This window comes from Solanum lycopersicum, chromosome 11 (assembly GCF_036512215.1).
Source record: "Solanum lycopersicum chromosome 11, SLM_r2.1".
NCBI classification, from domain to species: Eukaryota; Viridiplantae; Streptophyta; class Magnoliopsida; order Solanales; family Solanaceae; genus Solanum; species Solanum lycopersicum.
The window spans coordinates 1,621,647-1,644,676 of NC_090810.1; the positions used below are offsets into that span (position 1 = coordinate 1,621,647).

The window sequence follows — 23,030 nt, forward strand, 5'->3', positions numbered from 1 at the left end:
CTAATTAATTATTAATTATTAACTAATTAACTGTGTGTTTTATAATAATCATAAAATAAAATAGATGAACGGTTATGAATTTCGCGCCCTTTCAATACCGGTTGTGTCCGTTCCTTTTATTTCCCTCTTTTCCAAAATTTAAGAAAAGAAAAACACAAATATTTTTGAATTATTTCTAAGTGTGGTTAGTAACGAAGTCAACATTTTCATATTCGATTGGTTAATTTTGTAACAAAATGAGAAAAATGATTAATTTTCTTCTTAGTGAATATAGGGGAAAAAAACAAGTTGCATTGTATATTCGTCGTGTCCTTTCCATCCTCCAACTGATTGTATCCCGTATAACTCTACGCCCATAGCTCAACAAACCTCACTTCTCATAGTATTTGTTAGACCATTCACATATGTACTTTCGAAAACAATTAGTAGTAAAAATTTTATAAAGAAATTATTTTTTTCAGATCTTACTTGTAAAATTTCACTAAATCTATCGTTATTGTTGTTAATTTTAGAGTGATAATTTTTTACTTAACAAAAAATAAGAAAAAAAAAACATTTGTTCTTCATGCCGGACTCACCCATTGTGTTTTTTTTTTCTTACCCGTTTTTTAAAAGTTTTTTCTAATCTTATGGTGTGTGTGAATATAAATTATTTCATTAATGGTAAAACAGAAAGTGTAAAGTTAAAATGTTATGTAAATATGTTATTCGTTAGATTTTGATTAAAAAAATACATAAACATAATAGTCAATAGATGTCAACTATCATAAATATATATATATATATATATATATATATATATATATATATATAGTAGGAAACACATGGTCTTCTATGTTCTTTTTTAGTTAATGTTTTTTTGGAAGAAAAAAGAACATAGGAAAGAAGTAATGAAAAATATACATATATGAGTACACTATTAAAGAATAATTTGATCAAATATGAGATTAAATATAGTTTGGAATTAGAAAATCTCTTGACATTTTTTAAATTTTCTTTGTGTGAACTAGCAAAGAGAATATCATTTCAAACATCTTATAAATAATCATTTACAGCAAGAAATAACATAATTCATCTAAATAATTCTCCCTCCATCCTTGTTCCTTCTTCTATTTTGATAATTATAGTATTTGAATCACTTAGCACACACCTCTAATACTATAGCATAACAAATACTGAACAGCGCCCTTTTTATACCGAACTAAGACAGGTGACTCTATTTCATTCAAATTTAAATAGAAAATGATGAATCCAATTATTACGAGACGGACATTTTGCAAACAAAGACACTAAAAACTGTGAGATATCCCTTTCAACTGTTCTACAACAATGTCACTATGGGATATCCCAGCCTTGTGTTCTTCTACATCATTAGTTTTCCAGAAAATATAATTATGAGACAACTGAGAATGCCAAAAGGGAGGAATAGGAAATGTCAAAATAAACATCTATACCCTCTATATACGTCCACCCAAAATCATTTGTGTTACCTAAAATTACAATGGAATCAACGTTTTCAGCCACCTAAACCTTGCTTAAATAAAATATGGTGTTGCTTGCCGCGTTTGGAGGGCAAAAGATATATTACCACCGAGACATCACTGCATTAACTGTTAGCTGCCATCTTCTGATGATCCTAGTGCCTGCTTCTTCGCGGGATTTTACATGCTCCATCCATGGTATGATCAGTCATTTAGAAGACTAGTTGTAGATCCGAACAGGCTTGTCAAAAGTGGGTCGATTCTGCAGTACCAATATGAGCCAATTATACACGAATTAATATGAAGAATTATCACTTGTGAATTAGCAGTACTGCATTATTAAACTAGCTTTGGGTTAGCTTATTTAATAAAATGTTTTGATTTTTAACCTGAAAGGTAAGCCAAACTATACGTTCCTGAATCGCCAAAGAGACAAACCAGTGTCTCTGTGGTAGGATTTCAATACAAAAGAGACACTGAGCGCACAGGTAAAAGATCAAGACAAGCCAATTTCAGGCAACCAAGAATCACCAGCCATGAAGTAGTCTTATAAAGTAAATATATATAACAATGTATTCAGGTTCATTAGCATGTTGAAAGCTAGAGCAAGGGTTGCGTTAAATTGACAGATGGGGCTGATTGTTGCTCAACTAGCGTCAAAAGATATCTCAGAAAAAAGGACCTCAAAAGAAAATTAGCTGTTATATTTTTGTATTTCAATGATTTAAGACTTGTTGGTCCACTTGGATGGTTGCCTTATACGCTAATCATCACCAGCATAACGGAAAAAGTAGCATACCTGGTTGGAAGCATATGACCTTTTAGGACCATTGTCAGCATGCTCTAATCCCAGATACTGCTCCCAAGCACCATAAACATCTCTCCTCTGGAAACCAATAAGAGAACAGAATAATCAAACATTATACAAGGACAATAGAGGGAGGATATGGACGGAAAAGGAGCAAATACCTGAAAACGAATAGATACAATATCTGAATCCCGGAGGTAGTCAGGACGGCCCATGGACACAAACGCAAACGCCCACTGCATAGTGAAAGTAAAACGTGTAAATAACTAGAATAGATAAAACACATGAACCCTCTATACTAATACTGAACGTGTAAATAACTAGAATAAATAGAACCCGTGAACCCTCTACACTAATACTGAACCTAGAAATTTTCCAAGATTACTCAGTATAGAAACAATGATGCAAAGAAGGAAGCTTGAATACCTTTGAAAACTCCTCATGTGGAACCTGCAATTTTCTCTGAATGCGCACTTTAACTTCAGCCAGTGTCTCACCCTCATGAATAACCAAAAAAAATGGTTCGCCAAAGTTTTGTACATGCTGCTAAGCGATGGAATCAAAAACAATTAACTGAGGATAGAACATCCACCATATACACTGATTGTAACTATAGCTATATATATCAGACACTTATCAATTTGGATAGATGTACTTACTGCTTGGTTTTGAGTTGTGTCCTTCGTAAAATGGTAAACATGAATCAAACGATCAAGAGGACCCAGGTTTTTCTCCTCTTCAGGGATCTGTAATGGAGAAAAGTTACATTAATTAGATAAACATCTAAGAAATGTCGACAATATTAAACTCTAACTGAAAGCTATAAACTTGAGTTGATTCATCTCTAGACGTGTTTTTCTCTTTGTTGGTGAAGACTTTAGACCTTTTTCTTCCCTGATTTATTTGATGGGTCCAGGCCATAAGTATATACGTGGAGAAATAAACAGGACAACACCAATGACCTAGGCAAAACTCTTAGGATCAGCTGGACCGTAAAACACTAATGGCCTAAGCAAAACCCAAAGAACCAGCTGGACCGCAAAGACTCAATGCTGCCCGCACAGCAGCACCACAGCAGTAACGGAAAGTGCAGTCATCCACCACTACACACTTTATTTGCAAAATATGACAGCAACAACTAACACAAAAAATCTCATCATTCGTGTCAGTAAACTCAAAGTTAAGTGCATCAGAAGGACCCTTGCTTGGCTGCAGGTTGATATCGTCCACTAAAATGTTCAATTAGATTAATAAATTCAGCCATCCATTGAATTTCCCAGTCAATGGACTGCCATCTGAAGTTGAACCTCCACTCTTCTGATGACCATACCTCTACTATGGTGCTATGTTGCTAATATGCTAAGGAGTGTATCTCTGAGAGCAGCCTTTCTAGGTTGTTTTCCTCATGTCAATCATCTTTCCAGAAACAGGTTTAACCCCATTGTTCACTTTGGTCTTTATAAAGCTTTTCAACTCATTACACAGGGCTCTTATGGACCTCCATAAATCGACTGCATATGGAGTTGTAACTTCTCCTCACACTTGGCTTCTATAAATTTCCATCACAGAGTTCGTTTATTTCATTAGCATACTAGCATAAGGAATGGGTGGAGGATTCTGACTCTCAGTCACCGGAAAAGATGACACTCTCCGAAGAAGTAAGACAGAGTGTTTATGGGGAATGTGTCAGAAGCATTCAAAGAGGAAATATCTTTTTACAGGAGCATTGAGACAATCACAAAGATTACAGCAAAACATTCAAACAGATGCACGATAACCCCTAATATTCCCAGCAAAACCTAGACTTGCTCTTCTGCATAAAATAAAGGGAACTAACAACAGAACATTCAGTGTACCTCTTCTGCACGCAAGGTCCAGTACTGATCATTTATGTTCTCAATCCTTTCAGTAGGTGGAAAAATCTGCAAAATAAATGAAGAGGATATGTTACAAATGCTACCAAGAAGCAAAGCTGAGAAGCATGATATTGCATGTCCTTTCATGAGTTCTTATCTACTTCAAAGTGCATCGAACTGTTTGTGTGTGCTAATGTGTATTGTCCGTCTGTATATATGTAATTATGTCAGGCATGGGCACACGGACATGCACACTCTATTGTTCAACACTTACGATTGAAAGATCATTTAGAAAACAAAGAAAGGGTAATCATATAACACTCCCACAGCAACTCTATCTGTGCGCATTGAAGAATTTTCAGAAGATACTGATCTACAGCAGAAGGAAGTTATGCAACATAAATGGTACCTTATATATCTTGTGATAGAAAACTTCCAGCAACCTTAGTTCAGCATCTGGACGTGACAACTCAACCTATTCAATTCCATGAGACAAGATCAGCAAAAACATCTGACATAAATAAACCTTTATGAAAAATGAATTTATAGCAGTGTACAAATCAGTTATCAGAGAACCTTCCAATAAAATAGGTTAACAGATAACATCTCAATGTGGACACCAGCTTGTTCTCTCTAAATTAAGACATAGCATGGCTGGGGCAAGACATGAAATGTTATTCTTACTTTCTTCCTATTTTCTACTTTCAGGTTTTACAGTTTAGGGTGGTAAAAACAATATGAAGAAGGCATCACTACTTTTATATCGAGGCATCACACTTTATAGCAATAGAAAAATCAAAAGTACCTTTGTCTTAAGATGATTAAGGACATCATCCACAGTACTTTGTTTTGGCAATCTAATAGTATGGATTGTCACCTGAAAATGAACATCCCAAGATTTTAGATATGAGTGTAGGAGACTGTACAAACCCTTATCAAACTCTAAACAAAATGTATAAGTATGTGTAGCACTTACTTCATATTTTGCAGCATTATAAAAGGCGACTTTGAGAGTTTTTAAGCACTGTAGCTCTGGTAATGGAATATCGAGGACTTCATAATACAAAATGTCTGAAGTCTGTCCAAAGAGGAGGGATAGTAAGCAAAATGTAGTCGCTGGTAAATACTAAGAGCCACAAGGTTATAAATACATTTAAAAAAAGTTTCAATTAGCCCTAACCAAAGTAGACTCTGTTCCTACATTACCTGATTATAGTGAACCAGCATTTCTGTAAGACGGTCCACTCCTCGATACTTTATTGGCTGAGGTTTTGGCTGCTGTGAGTAGCAGTTATGTGATGTAAGCCTTATTTTAGATGGGTCATCCAAGCGGAGATGGCGAGCCAAACTCTCTACTACTTCATCATAGGTGTTCAGCTTTGACCTAGAGTTTGTTAAACATCAATGAATCAAACAAGACTGGAAAAAGCTTCTCATTAACTTACTGAAACAGATACATACAACTCGAGACTAAAATCCTCCTCCTTGGGTTTTTCCAATGAGCGGAAGTGAACAACCTGGGAGCAATCACATGGAAAACTTTTATCTTAGCTATCAAGCCACACAAAATATTCAGAGCTCTTTTGAAACTTAATACAAATGAAACAGTGTCACATAAACTGAAAACAAAATTGCGTGCGATGGAGTCAGTACAACCAAAGGTACTGCCTTCATCAAAGGGGAACAATTCTATTTCATAAAGGTAACCACCAATCTAGCTCCAAGAGCCAAAAGGCAATAAGAAAAAACAAGGTGCAACACATACCTGGCGATTGTGCACATACTCTAAAAATGAAGGAACATCAGAAAATCGACATTGTTCACTAGTTTGACTCCGAACGGGTTTCTGGAAGCAAATAATGTCCCCATCTTCAAGCTGAAAAACCAAAGGAGTATCACAACAAATCCACCAGAAGAAATGAAAATCAGAACAACTGAAAGCAACTGGCCACCCAGCGAACGTGTAACAGTATACAGATGGCAAGTAATAGCTCGTACCTGACTGCTACAAAATGTTAGATTGCAATCAATAGGTTCACACATTACATTGGGTTCAAATTTTATTTCCTGTCAATAGAACATGATATTAAGCACAACCTGAAGCCACCTATATAACTGCTGTGGGTTAACATACTGGTAGCGAGATAAGAAAAAAAAAATTAACCTCAAAGAGTTCAATCTCTTCATCAGGTGAAAATCCAGCCAACTCATTTAGCTTGGACAATATGTCCAGTGGCTTGCCACTTCCTTTTACAAAGAGCCGCCCAACATACCTGATAAGTGATAACAAGAAGGAAAACCAAGTAAACAATAGACAAAGCCCCATTATTGCATGGCAACTTATATACAGACACCAAAGTACGTGAACAATGATATCACAAGTTTCAGGATATCAAATACGTCGTTAAAAATTTGAATTGTGCCCTACAACAGAATGTACAGATCGAGGTTTCAGCAATTCACTAATATTTCTCACGACTATAGACCTCTGACAAACTCTATTTAATGTCTACATCAAGTGCAAAAAATTGCATAGACTGCAATGAAACTGAAGTAGGTTTTTCCCCACAATAATCTCAGGTTAATAAAACATCTGTTTTACAGGAGTTAGATGTCTACCATGTCGAACAGTCCAACATCAAATTGTTAGAACCTTAGTCACTATGTGAACACACTTAACACGAGACTTAAAGCATTGGTGGTTTATGAACCAGTCATCAAAGATCTTAGCCAAACGGGATCTGCTGCATATGCCCGCAGGTTTCCTGATAGGACTTGACAAATTATCATTGTCACATTTCATATACCAGCCATGTCTGCAGGCTCTAAGAATGAGAAGAAGATGCACTTTCCATTTTTTATTTTTAATAACCAATGATGCACTTACCAATTAGAGATGATATTAGAGATCCCAAACTAGACAAGCATAGAAACAACTCCTCTTATAAAGCACGGATTTCAACCTATAGAGGCAAGAAGAAATACCTTATCTCCTCTTTTAGAGGGTCATACAGTTTGAAAAATAGAAGAATATCTTCTTTGGTCTTCTCAGGTGGAGGACAAGGTTGCAAATCCTACAACAACACAAATGCAAAAAGTGCAAAACATAAAACTTGATATACCCAAAAGTACAGCATGCCCCAACAAAAATTCCAAGTGTCAACCCTAAACTGGAAAATGAGTATGCAATATTCCATTACCAGGCCAACTTCAACTTCCAAATAAAGCTTTAGCTCCGCGTTACTTGTTTTATTAGAGACCTCTCTCAATTGTCCAACCTGAAATACATTGCGCAAGATCATTAGCACCAAGTCAATCAAGCACCAACCTTGGTAATTCGACAAACCAAATACACCAACAACAACAACATCCCAGTATGTTCCCACAAGTGGGGTTTGGGGATGGTAGAATGCAAGTAGACCTTACCACTACCTTTGAGAAGGTAGAGAGGTTGTTTCCGAAAGACCCTCGGCTGAACAAACAACAGAAAAGTACCATTCATAGGAAAAAATACACCACTGAACTAAGTGATTAAAATAACTGCAGCAGTTGTTAAGCAATTATCGATTTCATAAGGTGGGATGGTTCCTGCACGAAGCTATGATCCTGGATGATTAATACCTCTGCTTCACAATACTATATCTCTTACATTGGAATAAAAAAAGTCTTGGGATGTTCATCCTGACAATTTTTCAACATCCAAAGTGTCTTAGGATGCTTATCCTGGCAATTTACCAACATCCAAGGAGGACTAATCACCTTATTAATACTCCCTCTATCCTATTTTATGTGGCACCACATTCCTTTTTAGTCTATCCCAAAAAGCTTGTCACCTTCCTATAATTAGAAACATTTAACTTAAAATTTCCATTTTACCCTTGATGAAATGATTTACATCCACGAAAATATCTAAGGATTGTTTCAGACCAAAAATTTCAGAAGTGTTCTTTTTTTCTCAACACCGTCCAAGTCAAATCTCACTCATTAAGTGTGCTTATTTTTCTTATTTTACCACCGCTTAATGGGTCTAAATAGGCCTAAAGATTAAGATCTGTACCAAAGACTTAATATCATTAAGATGTCTATTAAGAATTGCTACAATGACAATTCATCGCTATTCCATCTACTTTCACCCACCACTCACAACCACCATTTCAGCCACAATTACCACCATCTACCATCCACAACCACCATCCTCAGCCCAGCTACAACCACCACTATTGCTAATCACCAAAATCAATCGTCATCTCCATAAGTTGTCATCTGCAATCATCACCACCAACCGTTATCACATCCACAAATCACTACTCATAATTATCATCATTAGTCAAACATTATATATCACTAACCGCCATCGGTTGTCATTATCATTCCACTACTATTTATCAGCTCCCACCAACAAAAACAACCACAGTTAATCACTACTGCAACAACTATATCATAAGATACTACCCACGACCACCTTCAATAGTCATCATCCCAAATCGACAGACACAATCACCATTAGGTCAATTTAGTATTTTATTTGGATTTTACATTTATTATTCTTATAACAAAAATTGTATACATTCAGGTATAGAGAAAACAAACAATCTTAACTATTTAGTATTCAAATTCTTAATATATATCTTAATATTCAAATGTGAATTCAGATCTCTAAATCATACTACACATCTTAATGTGAATTCAGATCTCTAATCATAATACACATCTTAACATTCAGACATGCAGAGCTCTAAATCAGTCAAGATGTCTCAATATTAATGAAAACAAAATAAGCATGGGTCAGCTTAATGCATCCCCATCTCACAACCTACGACATGATGAGATGATGACTCATCTTGATGTCTCATCCACACTCACATCACGCTAATTGTCAAGAAATGAACTTTAGGCTTAACTTAACAACAGAACTAGCTCATGAGAGGAGGATTGTTCTAAGAACATACAAAAAAACAAGTGTCCACACCCTCAACCAATGTAGGCACTTTGACACCCCAAAAAACACGTTGCTCAGAGCTAGAGAATTAAAGCATGAACAACATAACATTGAACAAACCCAACATTGAGTAAGCCAAAAATAAGGATGGGTCTAATAGCATGTAAAGAAAATGGAAATTGGATCTAACTTATGTCCAAAAGCCAGCTCATCGTTCTTGACCATATAAAAAGACAACGGCCCATAACATCAACCAATGTGGGAAATACTAACACATAGCGAGGCAATCTTTCCACATTCAAATAGGATGAGTTATCTTATTTTAAAAAAGGGAAAAGATAACTCATTTTGTTCACATCCAAAGACCGGATGATAAATGACTCATCATGATGTCTCTTCAACCCATCTCATCACACAAACCAAACATACTCTAAAAGGGAAGCTATAAAGTGAGAAGTTCCAAACACTGAATATCAACAAACGCATGTTTTTGTCTCTTTTTCCCAGGAGGGAAAGGACAGGGGAAGAGGGGGGAAATCAGATGTGGACAAAAACAAACCGCAAAGAGTATCCAAATAGTCAGCAATAAATTCTGTTTAGACGATCTATTTTGCAGAGCAAGACAAGATCTGGGGGAGAAGCTCATAATCAATTTTAGGATAACAGATTTAAGATTCACCACAAAAATACATCTGTTACTAACAGACTCGAGGAAGCATACTATGTTTTGTGTTACAAATTAAAGCAGTGCAAGATATGTGTACCAAAAAATCAATATGCAGAAGGAAGATAAGAAATGTCCCACATGAAAGATGTATTTTCACAAAGAAACAACGGAAGCAAAAAAAAACACAAGCATGGTTAGGTATAAATGATATAAAAAAGAAAGGTGCATGGACGCAAACAACTATCCTGTTTTCCTAGCCATTTACACCTACAACAATGCAATAGATGCAGATGACAAATCCCGTGAAATGCATGCTTGATCTTAGCATGATGTTCTTTGCTTGTGTAATTACTGGACATTCCCTTGAATTATTTGCTGCAACTGTCTATGGAAGTATTGATTCATTATTTCCCTGTTAGTCTATTGAAAAAAAATCCCTTTTTAGCCAAATTTTTGTTTCTACTAAATGTCAATCAAATTGTACTGATAGATAGCATAAAGAGCAAATATAATACTTGTCCCAGTTTTGATCAGTATGTTGATGCAAGCAGAATAGTAGAAGTGATTGGAAAGCTAGTAAGGTTTAAATACGCCAGTTGCTCAATACTTAAAAACAGAGGACACTTTCTAGAATATGGATACAACTGCAGTGCACTCTTAATTCAGCTCCACAAAACACAACAGAAAAGTAAACAGTCAGACAACTCACCGACTGAACTTCCTCTTGAGGTGTCAATGGCCGATTAGGCCGATATGTGTGATTTTGTCGTTTTGCCCATAGCCAATACCGCTGGAATTGAACGGGTATACCCAATACCTTAGCAACCTCCTCCTGAAAAAAGATTTACCATTAAATGATAGTATGATACAAACATAAGAGGTAAAAGGGCTGACAAAATACACAAATATTGGCTATAACTGTTTGACTTGACATTAGCATACAGCATATGAAAAGCTGAACCATCAGATTCCAATTTTTCAAGAATCATTCACCTAAATTTGCAATCAGAATCTGAAGTTTATCTTCTAACTCAAAGTTAGATATTAAAATCTCAACATCAAATTTACGTTCCATTACCCATATTTCAGAAGACATACACGTGGCACTTGAACCTCCATTGTTAGTAACTGCATTCTAAGAGTCTATATGTTCTTGTTGAATTATGTTATCACATCATCTAAAATCCCTATATAGTTTTAGAATTTTTATCCTATTGTTTTATGCATGCAACACGCCCCTTCACCTGTGGACCTAATTCTTTTCTTAGAGCCAACTTTTTTCTTGAGCCAAGCACATGAGAATATTTTATTCAAGAGGAAACTCAAAATCAGAACCTTTGCCATCTTTGATACCATATGTAATCATGCAACTACCCAATCTAAAAAATGAAGCTGTTCAAGAGGAGATATTTCTATTTATGTTACAAATTCTGAGGCATATATATGCAGTACCTACATATTATGCTTCAGAAGAGCAACCTAAACAGCAACGACGATGTAAGTTTTCAGTACAAAAATTTTTTCTACATAAATATGTACAAAAATAAATTGCAAAACCATACCTTGAATTGCGTAAATACCATCTGTTTCTGGATACGGAAACTACGGACTTTGTCATGATCCAAAAGATCAAAATAAATCTCCTTCCCAATTTGTTCACCAAGGTCTTCATCACGAGCAACCTAAGTATATAACAAGAGTAATTTTCAGTAAGATTTCCAAATTACAAAGATGCAGCGGGGAGGGATAAGACTAGGTCTTAAAGGGAACCTTGATGATAGTATAAAGGTGAGCCTCTGCTTTTTCCTTTCTCTTTTGCTCCTTTTCATCTTGCTCTTTCTTTAGCCTTACCTGCAATATAATGTTAGACAGAAGATGACACAACTCAACCATATTATCATCAATTAAATGGACAGAGTAATGTAGCACACACACCCTGAGATGCTCCGCAATGTCCTTTTCATCCACATTGCAGATAATCTTTTCTTTGTCACTTTCACGAATATAAACAAGCATATATGCATTTGAATATTTTGTGAATTTGAATGGTGAATTGTTGAACGCAGGGTTTGTATGAGGCAACTGTTGCAAGAAATGGAGAAGGAAAATGAATACAGGGCTATATAATACAAAAAAATAATGGACATGCATATAAGGACAGCAAGAATTGGAAACAGACCTCCTCCTCACCACCATACTGCTCTTCCAGAGCCCTCTTTGGATCTTCTTTTGTCACACGCTCATCATCAAATTTAAACCTAAAAGTAATAGGAAATAGTGAATCTTAAAAATCAAGACAGACAGCAGAAACCAGAAACGTTGTGCCAAGGAAGTGAAATAGCTATAAACAACGATCGAAGGGCAACTGCTGCCCAAAATTTACTATACATCTTTTATTTCGAAAAGAAAAAAGACAATATAATAAATGATATCGCCTTAAAGATGATGAAATCATCCTTCTGATGGCCCAGAGTAGGTGAGAGAACACTAAAAATAACATAGCAGAGAAAACCAAAGAATTAAAGGATAAAGAAATGTGTCTACTGACTGCAATACAATACATACCATTGATCAGAGAGCGTTGGTCTGATATAAGCATAATAGTGTCCCCCATGGACCCCACCACTGTGAACCAAAACACTGAAAACAAAAATAGAAGGATCAAATAAAACTCATTACCTAGTCTTCCTGCTATTCAGAAGTCTGTGCCAAGTATACAAAGATAAAATCAAAAATAGCATAGTCTAGACTGAAAAAATGAACCCATGTAATCTATTTATCACAGCAGAAGCAGAAAATATCAAACTACAATGCAGAATAGAGGAAATTGCAAAAGCAGTAAATTGAGGCCGAGGAAAGGGAGAAAAGAAGTGGGGAAAGGGAGGCGAAAAGAAGGGTGCAAATTTCCATTTAGACAAGATCATTCAATTATTGAATGAATCCCTACTGCTCTAATAAAACATAAATCGTGAAATAATATTTAAAATCAGCCCTTACATGAATAGGACACCAAGAACTCCAGCTGTGTAATCTCCTATTACGAACACGGAAAAAATGGACTCACCTCTGAGCAATCATGCTACTAAGTTTCCAGTGTGTAGCATAATATAGTAGCATGATGACATTCAATATTAAGCACCATTAAAAATAAAAAAGGTGTACAAGGAAATACATAAACAAATTGATCAAAACTAAACCATGAGGTAGAAGTGTTTGAAGTTCTATCATAAAGTTTTCCGGCATTAAAACAAGGTTAAAAATTTAGATAGATTACACATCATAAATTCAATGCCAAGTTTTAAATCCTACAATTTTTCAGGAAAAAGCAATTCATGTCCACATTAGCATATCGCTTGCATGATGACCATTGAAAATAAAACAATAACTGTGCAGTAAATTAACTTGAAAGAAAATGCACAATAGGCCATACCTCATAACCAAAACTCAAAACTTGCCAAGGGGTTAAAAACATTGATTCACAGTGGAAGGATTCTATTTCCTAATTTACATGTTTACCCAAGAAACTATACTATCCTGTAAAATGTTCTGAGAGAAATCCAAACTGATGGAATTCAGCAGTAAAAGTCTTTCTTATTGCTACCATAGCAGAATTGTGGAGAGTTATCAAATAGGAAAGTTCACAGAGGAGAAATAATATAATCCCAATTAACAAAGGGAATCAAGAAGAGATTACATCTTCTGGACAGATGACTGATTTTACATCACCAAACCATGGGAAATCAAGTTGTTAGTACTTAGAAGCAATCTAACTATGTCTAAGAAAGTTAAAGAGTCTGTACCACATCTAGTTTAAATGAGCCACATTGTCAAGTAAAAGTTAACTAGACAAGGAAAACAGCAAAGAATTATCCATGAAGAAGTAAACAGAATGATATAAGGTGGCTCTTATGATTAGATGATTCAAATCTGTATGTAAAAATGGGTAGAACTGACCTACTCAACTAATCACAAGTATAAAGTTAGTAAAAGTTAACCAAAAGAGAAATTTGTCAACATGAATAATGTGAGATGATAAAGGAATTCTCTCAACGCAACCACATGACAAAGTAAGATCACATCGCCAAATGGCAAGAAAAGAAGCATTAAAAAATAGAAAATCATTTATGCTTCATTGGAGGAAAGAGATTGATACCTATGAAGAGTATAGAGATTCCGAACGCTTCGATCAGCATCTGGAGATAAATATTTTCCATTCTCTCTATCAAGGTCGAGTTGTAAAGGAAACTCATATCTGTCATTTATCTATTCAATCAATTCAAAAAGAGAATCAGAAATTACCATCATGTTGAAACATATTGTTTTGATTAGAGCTGGAGAAAGATACAAGTCATATCCTCATAAAGCAACTAAAAGAGTGATACTGAGATAAGTTGATTCCTTACCTCAAAAATAATATCAAGAAAAGATAAAGTAAAAGACAAGACGGTTATAAACTCAAATTGTCGGCCTAATAAAAACAAGGCTCCAGATATTGTCCAACACTACTTTCAGCACCCATTTCAACTTTTTATTTCTTCATTTACAATCAGAGTTTTTTAATGAGTTCAAGTCTTCTCTCTAGTTTCTTTCTTAACAGAATTTGCTGAAAAGTTAAGAGCTAAGACTTAGTTTAGGACTGACAAGGGAGACTCCCACATTCATTTCCATCTCCTTTTTAAGCCTATTTGGAGATATTGGCATTAAGAGTTAATTAATTTAGTCTCACACACCCTTCTTTAGTCATTGACTGAGAATTCTGATTTGAGTAATGATTAAGGAAGCAATGAAATGGGAAGAACCACATAAGGTAGAATTACTGAAAACCCATGATAAATTTCAGACATTCTCTAAGCACCCAAGGGTGTCTCCTAGAGGTCAATGAAGCTGGGATGCAGAATCTGAGAGATCAGTAGTCAAATCTCAGTACAGGCAGGAAGGAAAAAAAACTAACTAATTTATTCTCATCTGTCTCTATCTTGTTAAACAGAATTACCCGGTATTAATTAGTCAAGGTTCGTGCACGTTGGACCAGACAACACCACTATCACAAGAAAGAAATCATATGTTTTCTACCATAACTGGCTTGCATATGGGTTTGGAAAACACTAGACCAAGCATATAATAAAATAAAGCATTTAATCCTCTTGGTTATGCCTATACAATCGTGTAAGGAGTCAGTTCTATACTCCCTTATTCATAAGCATGAGGAATCTATTTTATACATTAACCACATGAGAGTAATAAATGAAATACCTTGACCATAGTATCCCGTGCAAAATCATATTCAAAACGTTTTAACTGAAGCTGAAGAACAGGGGGGAAGTCAACAAAAAGGACACCTTTCCGAGCATCCTGAAAAATGGAAGTTCAGGTAAGTAGCAACAAAGATAACAGTCAACACATACAATTATTTTAAAAAAAAACACACAGAGACCATAATACTAATAACCAACCAACTACAGCTTCATTCTGTTTCTTTTTTTTTTTTTTTTGGATGAATACAAGAAGGTAAGGAAATGCTGCTTTCGGGACTTGAATCTGCATTGGCAAAGAGATTCTTCATAAAGGCGACTTAGAGCAATCAAGCTAATGCTGCCCCCAAATGTAGAACAAGATTCATTTATTTGATAGGGGGGAAAAAGAAAGTAAGAAACACAAAACACTTACCAGGTGCCTTTCCAAATTTCACCTACTTGATTTTTATTAGGCATAATACATGAACATGTCATTTAACTTGACTTCAATTGGCATTTACACCTTCTAACTTTGGGTGTGCACTAGGCACTTAAATTTGTATAAAGTTGAAGGGCAAAGATGCCAGACGAGGTCATGTTAAAGGGCATGTTTCTGTAAAATGCCTTTTTATTATTTTGTGAGAAACATTAATTAGTATCTTTTTGCCTCTCCATATACATTACACTTCAAATACCAATTATATCCTTCCTTTGGTGGCTCAAAATAATGGCACAAATTTAATATCTAACCAACTCTGCAAACCGTCATTCAAAAATCAGTGAAGGGATTTAACCTGTAAACCATATTTTTCTGCATGGTATTTATTGTCACCCTCAAGACGTTCTACTTCAACATACTTGTCAAAAGAAGCGTAGATATCACGACACCCTTTGACGTCAAGCTGCAAGTCTGTCAAATGAGACATGATTGAAAGTTAAAACTCACAATGAGGCATTCTGTGTTTAACAAGAAAAAACATGAAAAAATAAATATTGGTTCCTTACATACCATAAAAAGATTCTTTTCTTGTTGATCTGTAATCCACATTGATACATTCAATATAATTCATATGATGCCCCTCGAACAGTTGTTGTATTGTTCCCTCTACAACTGTTCCCTGAGCCAAAAAAAACCCATATACTAATCCATAAAAAATTGTCTCAAATCTAAATAAGCATACCATCTACGGTACAATTTATTTTAGGTTCACGTGTTACACAATTATAAATTACCTTCATTTTATCTTCAAGTTTTTCACAAAGAACCCTGTTAAGTTCTTGTACATCATGCTGCGTGAAAGAATCATTTGAGTCCCATCCAAAGGACTTCGTCAACTCTTTTGTTGCTACACTAGTGTCACTGTACTGTAGCTTATAGAACAGACTCTGCAAAGCCAAAGGGATGCTCCCAGATGGATTGTCATTCTCAGTTGTTGGCATATGATACACAGCCTGAAAAATGTGTGAATTAGTCACACCTCCAGGAAAATAATAATAACGAAATTACTCAATTCTTTTCAAGGCTAACCTTTCTAAAGTAAGAAATATGATACAATGTTTGGAGGAGAGAGTTCATATAACAAGTGGCTCCCTGATTCTTAAGGCCAACACAACCAGTCTCCTTCTTAGAGTCATGGGACCAGTAATCAGCAACCTTACGAACAGAAACATCAGCTTCAACAATAACAGTATCATCCATAATAAAACCTCTGCTGGGATCATATAATTCACTTAAAGGCATGAAAGATGTGAAACCCCAGTCACTCTCCCTTGCATTAAACTGGTGCTGAGTGTCTGCCATGAAAACCATTTTTTGAATTAAGTTTCATAGATTGCCCCAAGAAGGTGTCAATATTTACAGCAAATGTTTGCCATATGGATCATAACATTAACTAAATTGTCAGCAGTCTACTTAGCAAATCATAATAATATTTTGCACAAATTTGTAGCATCAAAAGGGAGAGAACATAAAAAGAAGCATCCATTAAGAATAAAAATCATAAGAGCCATAAATCAGAGAACGCTCAGACTCACACTAGCTTATCTGAAAATGAAAATACAGGAGATTAAAGATACTCTCAAGATAAGGTGCCAATAGAACTAAGATTAGCCTTCAATGTATCCCCCAGCGCTCATCCTATCTTTCCGAAGCAAAGGTATGTCAATCCTGGCATCAGCTAAGTTTCTCTAATAAGCTGCTTCAAAATCCTTAATCAGAGCTTTAAAGATTCATTTCGAAGCTCGACAAACCTTTATAGCATTTATTCAACTTCAGCAAACATCACAGTCTTAAAATAAAGTCAAGAATATTCCCAGTCAGGTTATAGATATTTCCCCAGAAAAAAAAACATAGACCACCTACATTCCTGCAGTCATCCAAACGACAGTGGTAGTTTCAAGCACAAGGGGATATCTCCTTATCAAAAAGGAAATTAAGGGGATATTTAATCTGCTTTCCTGAAATGAATGAAAACTAAGATAATCAACTAAATTTCTGCACAAGCATGTACATCTGGCAGAAAACTATTTAAAAAAAAAAACAGAAAATAGGTAAATCAAAGAATATAATCATTTTGCTTATATTTTACTGGTTAAAGTAGTACTGTATTAATTTCAGCAACAAGTGTTGTAGAGATGATTACGGAAGGTTTATGCAAATGTACAGGTCAGTTTACAAAAAAACCGTTAACAGTTAACATAGCCGGAAAAAGTTTTACATCTAGAATAACCAAATAGTTGAAAAGAAGTGCTCTCTTTCAATATTAGTACCTTTTAACTTTTTTCAGTTTTACTTTTGCACTTTCTGAGGATACACACACCTATTCCCCATGTAATACACACAACTCTGTTTAACACCTTATATACAATGTTATACATATATATACATTGTAGGAGAACCATATATAACTATTACTCCCTCTGTTTCAATTTGTTTGACTGATTTTGACTAGGTACAAAGTAAAGTAAAACGGACTTTTGAATCTTGTGGTCAGACCCTTCATGATCTAAATTTTAAAATTCAAGGGTACGGATCCAAGTACGAATAAGGATGCAAGGATTCAACTTAAAAATATAATTAGAATATCTAAACAGAGTTCTGTGTCAAAATTATGAGACATTATGTGGAAAACTTACAAGGTACACTGAGGAGTAAATATTGATCAAGAGGAAAACCCCGTAAAGAGATATAAAGAGAAGTACCAACATAGAATTTCATTTTCTTCACTTCACCCTAGCCTTTGTTTTGATTACAATTATTGTATCAGCCCTAGATTTCTCTATACCCAAAATCATTTGACCGAATACAGTACGGATCCCACACCACGTCATGTCGACACGGTGCAGCACTAAAAGTGAAAGTCCGAGCAACTTAGCTTAAATGTTAAGTGGAAAGATAATTATACAGAGATGTCAAAAACAGAAAGAAACATTCTTTTTTAATTGGACATAAAAGGAAAGACAAACAAATTGAAATAGAGGGAGTATATACCGTGTATAAATATCACATTTCGGTAAACTCAAAAGGAAACATGCATTGCGTTGAATATATATTTCCATGTCCTGATGCATGAATGTTTTGCCAAGATCTAGCAACTCCGATTCCTATAGAACATAATTTCACTCCCCAATGCAAACGACTTTAGGATAAACACCATCCGTTCCAATTTACATACCTTACGGAAGCATTTTTCCATTTATAAACCAATAGAAGTGTTAAATTCATGCTTCTTCATTTATTTCGAAGTAACTTGTTGAAGCATATAAAAACACCATTGGAGACCTTGAAAATACATGAAGAAATTCAAAATGGGTCTCTTTTATTTTGTTGATGTTAGCACAAACCAATATTTGGGGTTTGATCCTTATATTATTTGGAGCTCGTGGTTGAAATTTAAACACTTATTACTATAGAGTGAGAAAAGGCGGAGAATAGAAGAAGAGAATCAAGAAGTAGGCACACATGAGCAGAAGGGGGGCCGGAGAAAGATTAAAAAATAGGGTTTAAATTAGGCTGAAAAAGTGCTTTCAAAATATACACTAATTGGGCTAAAACTGGTACATATAAAGAAGGTGGGCCTTTTTGGTAGACTAGATAGATGACCGAAATGTTTTGGGCCCTAGTTATTTTAATTGCGAGATATGGAGGGATACATAATGAGTTATATACTACAATTTTTTAATGCAAGACTTACCTCTAAACATAAGAAGAAAGAGTCATATCTCTTTCAACTAGTGAAGACTCAAATCCTTGCTTTTCTTATTCTCTTTTCTACTTTTAGTTTTTAGGGTAAGTAAAAATAAATTTCAGTACTTGGCACCAAGAAAGTGAAACGTGCATAATCCTTGCTAATTATAAACCTAATACAAAGGAACAATAATTGCTTGAGCTAATACAGAGAACTGTTTAGAGCATCCAATAAGAAATTGCAGAACAAACAATCTCAAGTGAAAAAAATAATAATATTGCACGTAAATAAGGGGTATCTTCTTGTGCACCACGAAAAAAATATCTTTGGAAACTCTATTAAATGACTGATTAAGAAAATTTAGTCAAGACCCTAAAATGACTAACACTGGGTGGACTAATAAATATAAATATATATTGTAAGAATTAATGAATCAACGTTTCATCAACGGCATCCCTACAAAGTTCCATGGTCCAATATTAAATAGGCCTTTCTACGAAATAGCAGAAGTGCAGATTTCGGTGATCTAGGTGAACCTGCCACTTCATCTTCCGCCAATAAGATGTGGCACGCTTACAATTAGCATTCACACATGCCTATACCAACACGACAGCATATGCAGCCTCTCTTTCCCTTCACTTATTATTGTTGAAAGTGCATTTCGAAATATATTCTTTTAATTAGTCCAGAAAAATTTCAGGCCTCCACATCAACTATAGGGTAAGAGTTCCATTTACCCAGCTGTATATCTTGGCATGCCTTTGGGAGCCAAGAGCAAATCAAAGGGTATTTGGAATACTGTTCTGGAAAATGTGAGAAGAAGCTTGTCAATTGGAAAAGCCAATATTTGTCCTTGGGTGGTAGAGTGTCTTAGATGTCTTACCTACTTACATGATGTCCGTGTTTCCTACAGCCAATGTAATGAACAGAATGGATGCTATTATAGCATGATTCACATGATTGTTTCCCAAACACACCGCTCTGACTCAAGATAACCTAATGAAAAGGGGATTCAACTCTGCTCCAGATGTTTTTTTTTTAAAGTGAGGTATAAACAATAGATCATCTCTTTCTACATTTTGTGGAGATACTGTGAAATTGTGGCAGATTTTTATCAACCTAAGGGGCATTAGTTGGTCTACATGCCAAGAACATAAAGTACGCTTTAGCCTGCTGGAATAGGGATGGAAATCAGTCGGGTCACAGGGAGAGATGGAAGATTGTCCCATCTTATATATGGTGGACTATCCAGAAAAGAGGAACCGGAGGTGTTTTGAGTATAGAAGTTGCTCCCTACAAAAATTGAAGATGAATGATCCAGTTGTTTTCTACTTTTGGTGTAAACATGAGTATACTCAAAAAGAAGAGGATACTCCTAGCATTTTAGATTACTTCTAGGAGGTTGTTAGTACTAATGTGGTCTCTGGTTGTAATTAATATTGGATCATCTTGGGTGTATCCCTTTGTTTATAATATATATGTTACCTTTCTCAAAAAAAAATCATTTCAAAGGGCAGCAGAAGATGCTGAAATACGTACATCCAAATTGAAAGAGGAATTCCATTAATCTTGAGTGGAACATGACATCTGTCAAAGTTTCAGCCTCATATACATTTTCTATTCTAAAGTTAAGCTTGATCTGGTACATTAGACTTTTCCCTCAAAACACATTGGTTTCTCTCTTTCCACAATGTCCACCACACACAAGCTGGCAGAATGTCCCAGATTCTTCTCTGTTCTTCGCTCAACCTTTTCTTGTGCCAGCAGCTAGCACAATTAGTTGATAATAGAAGTCCTAATTCACCTGATTATGGGATTTATCAACTTCTAATTAAGATGACTACATGTTGGAACGGAAGGAACCGTAGGTGATTTGATAGATTTTCCACTTCTAATATTGACCTTGAAGCTAAGTGCTTACTGAATGTATTTAGCTGGGCAATGCAGGCTCCTGTAACTAGTTGTGAACATATTTTTGATGGGGTTTTCTCCTGAGTCTTGCAGATGTAGATTAAGCTAATTTTTGTAATTGAGCAAACTCCCTTGTTATTCCCCTTTGTAATTTTGTTGCGTCTTATTGATTCTTTCAATAAATCTCTTCTTACTTAATCAACAAAACAAAGAACTATATGTTGAATGAACATTCATAACACTCGGTTCTTTATGATAAAAAATCTAACAATTATGCAAGTGACACCGCCTTAAATAAGTAAAACCTGGAGAATCTATTATTTCACAATCTCTCTGCAACTAACGAGCAATGTCTCAAAAGGCACAAACACATAATGTACTCAACCAACAGTCAATCTTCTATCAGCAGTTAAATATACACAACTTCATCTCTCTTATTCAATAAACAAAAATTCTGACCTTTCCTCACTGTAAACTTGGTATGAGCTTGGTTGAGCACACCTAAGCTAAAATGAGCATATCTACTCCAACCATAAGGCAATGACGGTGAATCGGCAACATCCAAATACAATGACAATTGGTCCGCATTGTTACCTTTAGGGAATATCAAGATCCTCCTGCCATACATAACGGACCACTAACGACATCAAATCACTTACATATAAAAAACAATAAAACAATCCACCCAAAAAAAAACACAAAATATTACCATTTATATCCTCCCACATTGAAAACTTCCGAGTATAGCTTCTTTACATTCAACCTCGAAAATTTCTCTATCGTCCACGCAAACCTACCAGATGGCGGATCATCCACTTGTGGACCCTCCACCGTACTAGCCGTATCCGCAGTCGCAACTAACAACAATTAAAAAAACCAACTTTAATTTTTAAAAAATCTATAAATCCACAAAGCAACAAAATAAACATTCAAGTAGCAGAAAACAAAAACAAAAAGTGAACACCTATAACTACAATCCAGCAAAACAGCTATAACTTATCAGTGTGTGTATATATAAATATGTATATAACTACTACAGAAGAAATTAAAAGATTTACCTTCCATAGGCTGCGGACCTTCTACAGGAAAATCTGAATTAGGAACAAGCATCTCCTCGTCTTCAGGCTGCTAAAATAACAAAAACAAACCAAAATATTCGATCTCAAGTTACTCCACACTTCCGATTAACCTAATCCCTAGAATTTCACCATTGCCGCATTCAAATCAAAACTTTTACATGAAACTTCACTCCGACATCTCTTTTTGATAAAAATTCACCACTTCTTCAATCCTATAACTATACGAACCTTACTTTCAACAAAAAAATAAAACTAAAAAAATAAAACTCGACAAGTTGCGGTGTAAGAGAAGTGTAGAACAGGTATGAGAGATTACGTACTTCAACTGGAGGAGGAGTCATGAGAGTCATTGCCGGAAAACGGTTGACCGGAAAATCAGCAAATCGGCGATGAAGAATGCAACGTAGAAACGATCGAATCGATCCAAGGACTTTCTCTTCAGTTCGAGTCCTTGGGCTAGGCGACGAACAAAAGAAAATTTTTTAGTATAGTGAAAGAAGGAAAAATAAAGAGATTAAAAAGAGGGATTTAAATTGCCAAAGGGTAGTTTAGGAATTTTATTGGAAATTTATTATTTTTATCTTCTTTTTTTTTTTTTTTTTCACTTAATAAAAGAAAATAATTGTTTTAGATTTTTGTATGTAAAAAGATAATTACTATGTTTCCTATGAAAACAGAGTCATAAAATTATAAATAATCTATACATATTTGGAGATATACTTGCCTTATAAATATTTGCAATTTGTTGCATGTATTTTATCTTGTCATGGTTGATCATTAGCTTTATTTTTAATTATAATATAATGAATTCTTTATTTATTTAAGTTTCGAAAGATAGAGATCGTTTGTAATTTGAATATTAAATAAA

The 23,030-nt window shown here is 35.1% G+C and overlaps 1 protein-coding gene across 4 annotated transcripts; it reads right to left on the reverse strand.

Moving 5' to 3' along the window:
* Positions 1-1,188: 1,188 nt before the first annotated feature.
* On the reverse strand, positions 1,189-22,764 carry LOC101255649 (ubiquitin C-terminal hydrolase 12). 4 transcript variants are annotated; one of them, XM_010314198.4, is made up of 32 exons: positions 22,483-22,764; positions 22,142-22,211; positions 21,793-21,940; positions 21,543-21,700; positions 16,514-16,779; positions 16,219-16,437; positions 15,995-16,103; positions 15,780-15,895; positions 15,005-15,103; positions 13,905-14,014; positions 12,317-12,391; positions 11,931-12,009; positions 11,687-11,833; positions 11,522-11,602; positions 11,314-11,433; positions 10,461-10,583; positions 7,346-7,423; positions 7,131-7,219; positions 6,310-6,418; positions 6,144-6,212; positions 5,911-6,021; positions 5,607-5,662; positions 5,352-5,529; positions 5,122-5,223; positions 4,951-5,022; positions 4,555-4,620; positions 4,146-4,211; positions 2,949-3,035; positions 2,716-2,832; positions 2,451-2,525; positions 2,281-2,367; positions 1,189-1,743 (listed from the first exon to the last, which is right to left on the reverse strand). In XM_010314198.4, the coding sequence occupies exons 1-32, from the start codon at positions 22,510-22,512 to the stop codon at positions 1,702-1,704; spliced, it is 3,354 nt and encodes a 1,117-aa protein (XP_010312500.2). In that variant the 5' UTR covers positions 22,513-22,764; the 3' UTR covers positions 1,189-1,701. The 4 variants fall into 4 exon arrangements, with proteins under 4 accessions (XP_010312500.2, XP_010312499.2, XP_004249927.2 ...); XM_010314197.4 differs by having other exon boundaries at positions 2,716-2,835; XM_004249879.5 differs by having other exon boundaries at positions 22,142-22,208; positions 22,483-22,659.
* Positions 22,765-23,030: the final 266 nt, after the last annotated feature.

Coding starts and splice junctions, on each gene's coding strand:
- LOC101255649 (XM_010314197.4), bottom strand. CDS start 22,512: ATGACTCTCATGACTCCTCCTCCAGTTGAA. Junction 21,701..21,792: donor AATGTGGGAGGATATAAATG/GTAATATTTTGT, acceptor TATGTATGGCAG/GAGGATCTTGATATTCCCTA. Junction 6,419..7,130: donor CCTCTAAAAGAGGAGATAAG/GTATTTCTTCTT, acceptor ATCACTTATCAG/GTATGTTGGGCGGCTCTTTG.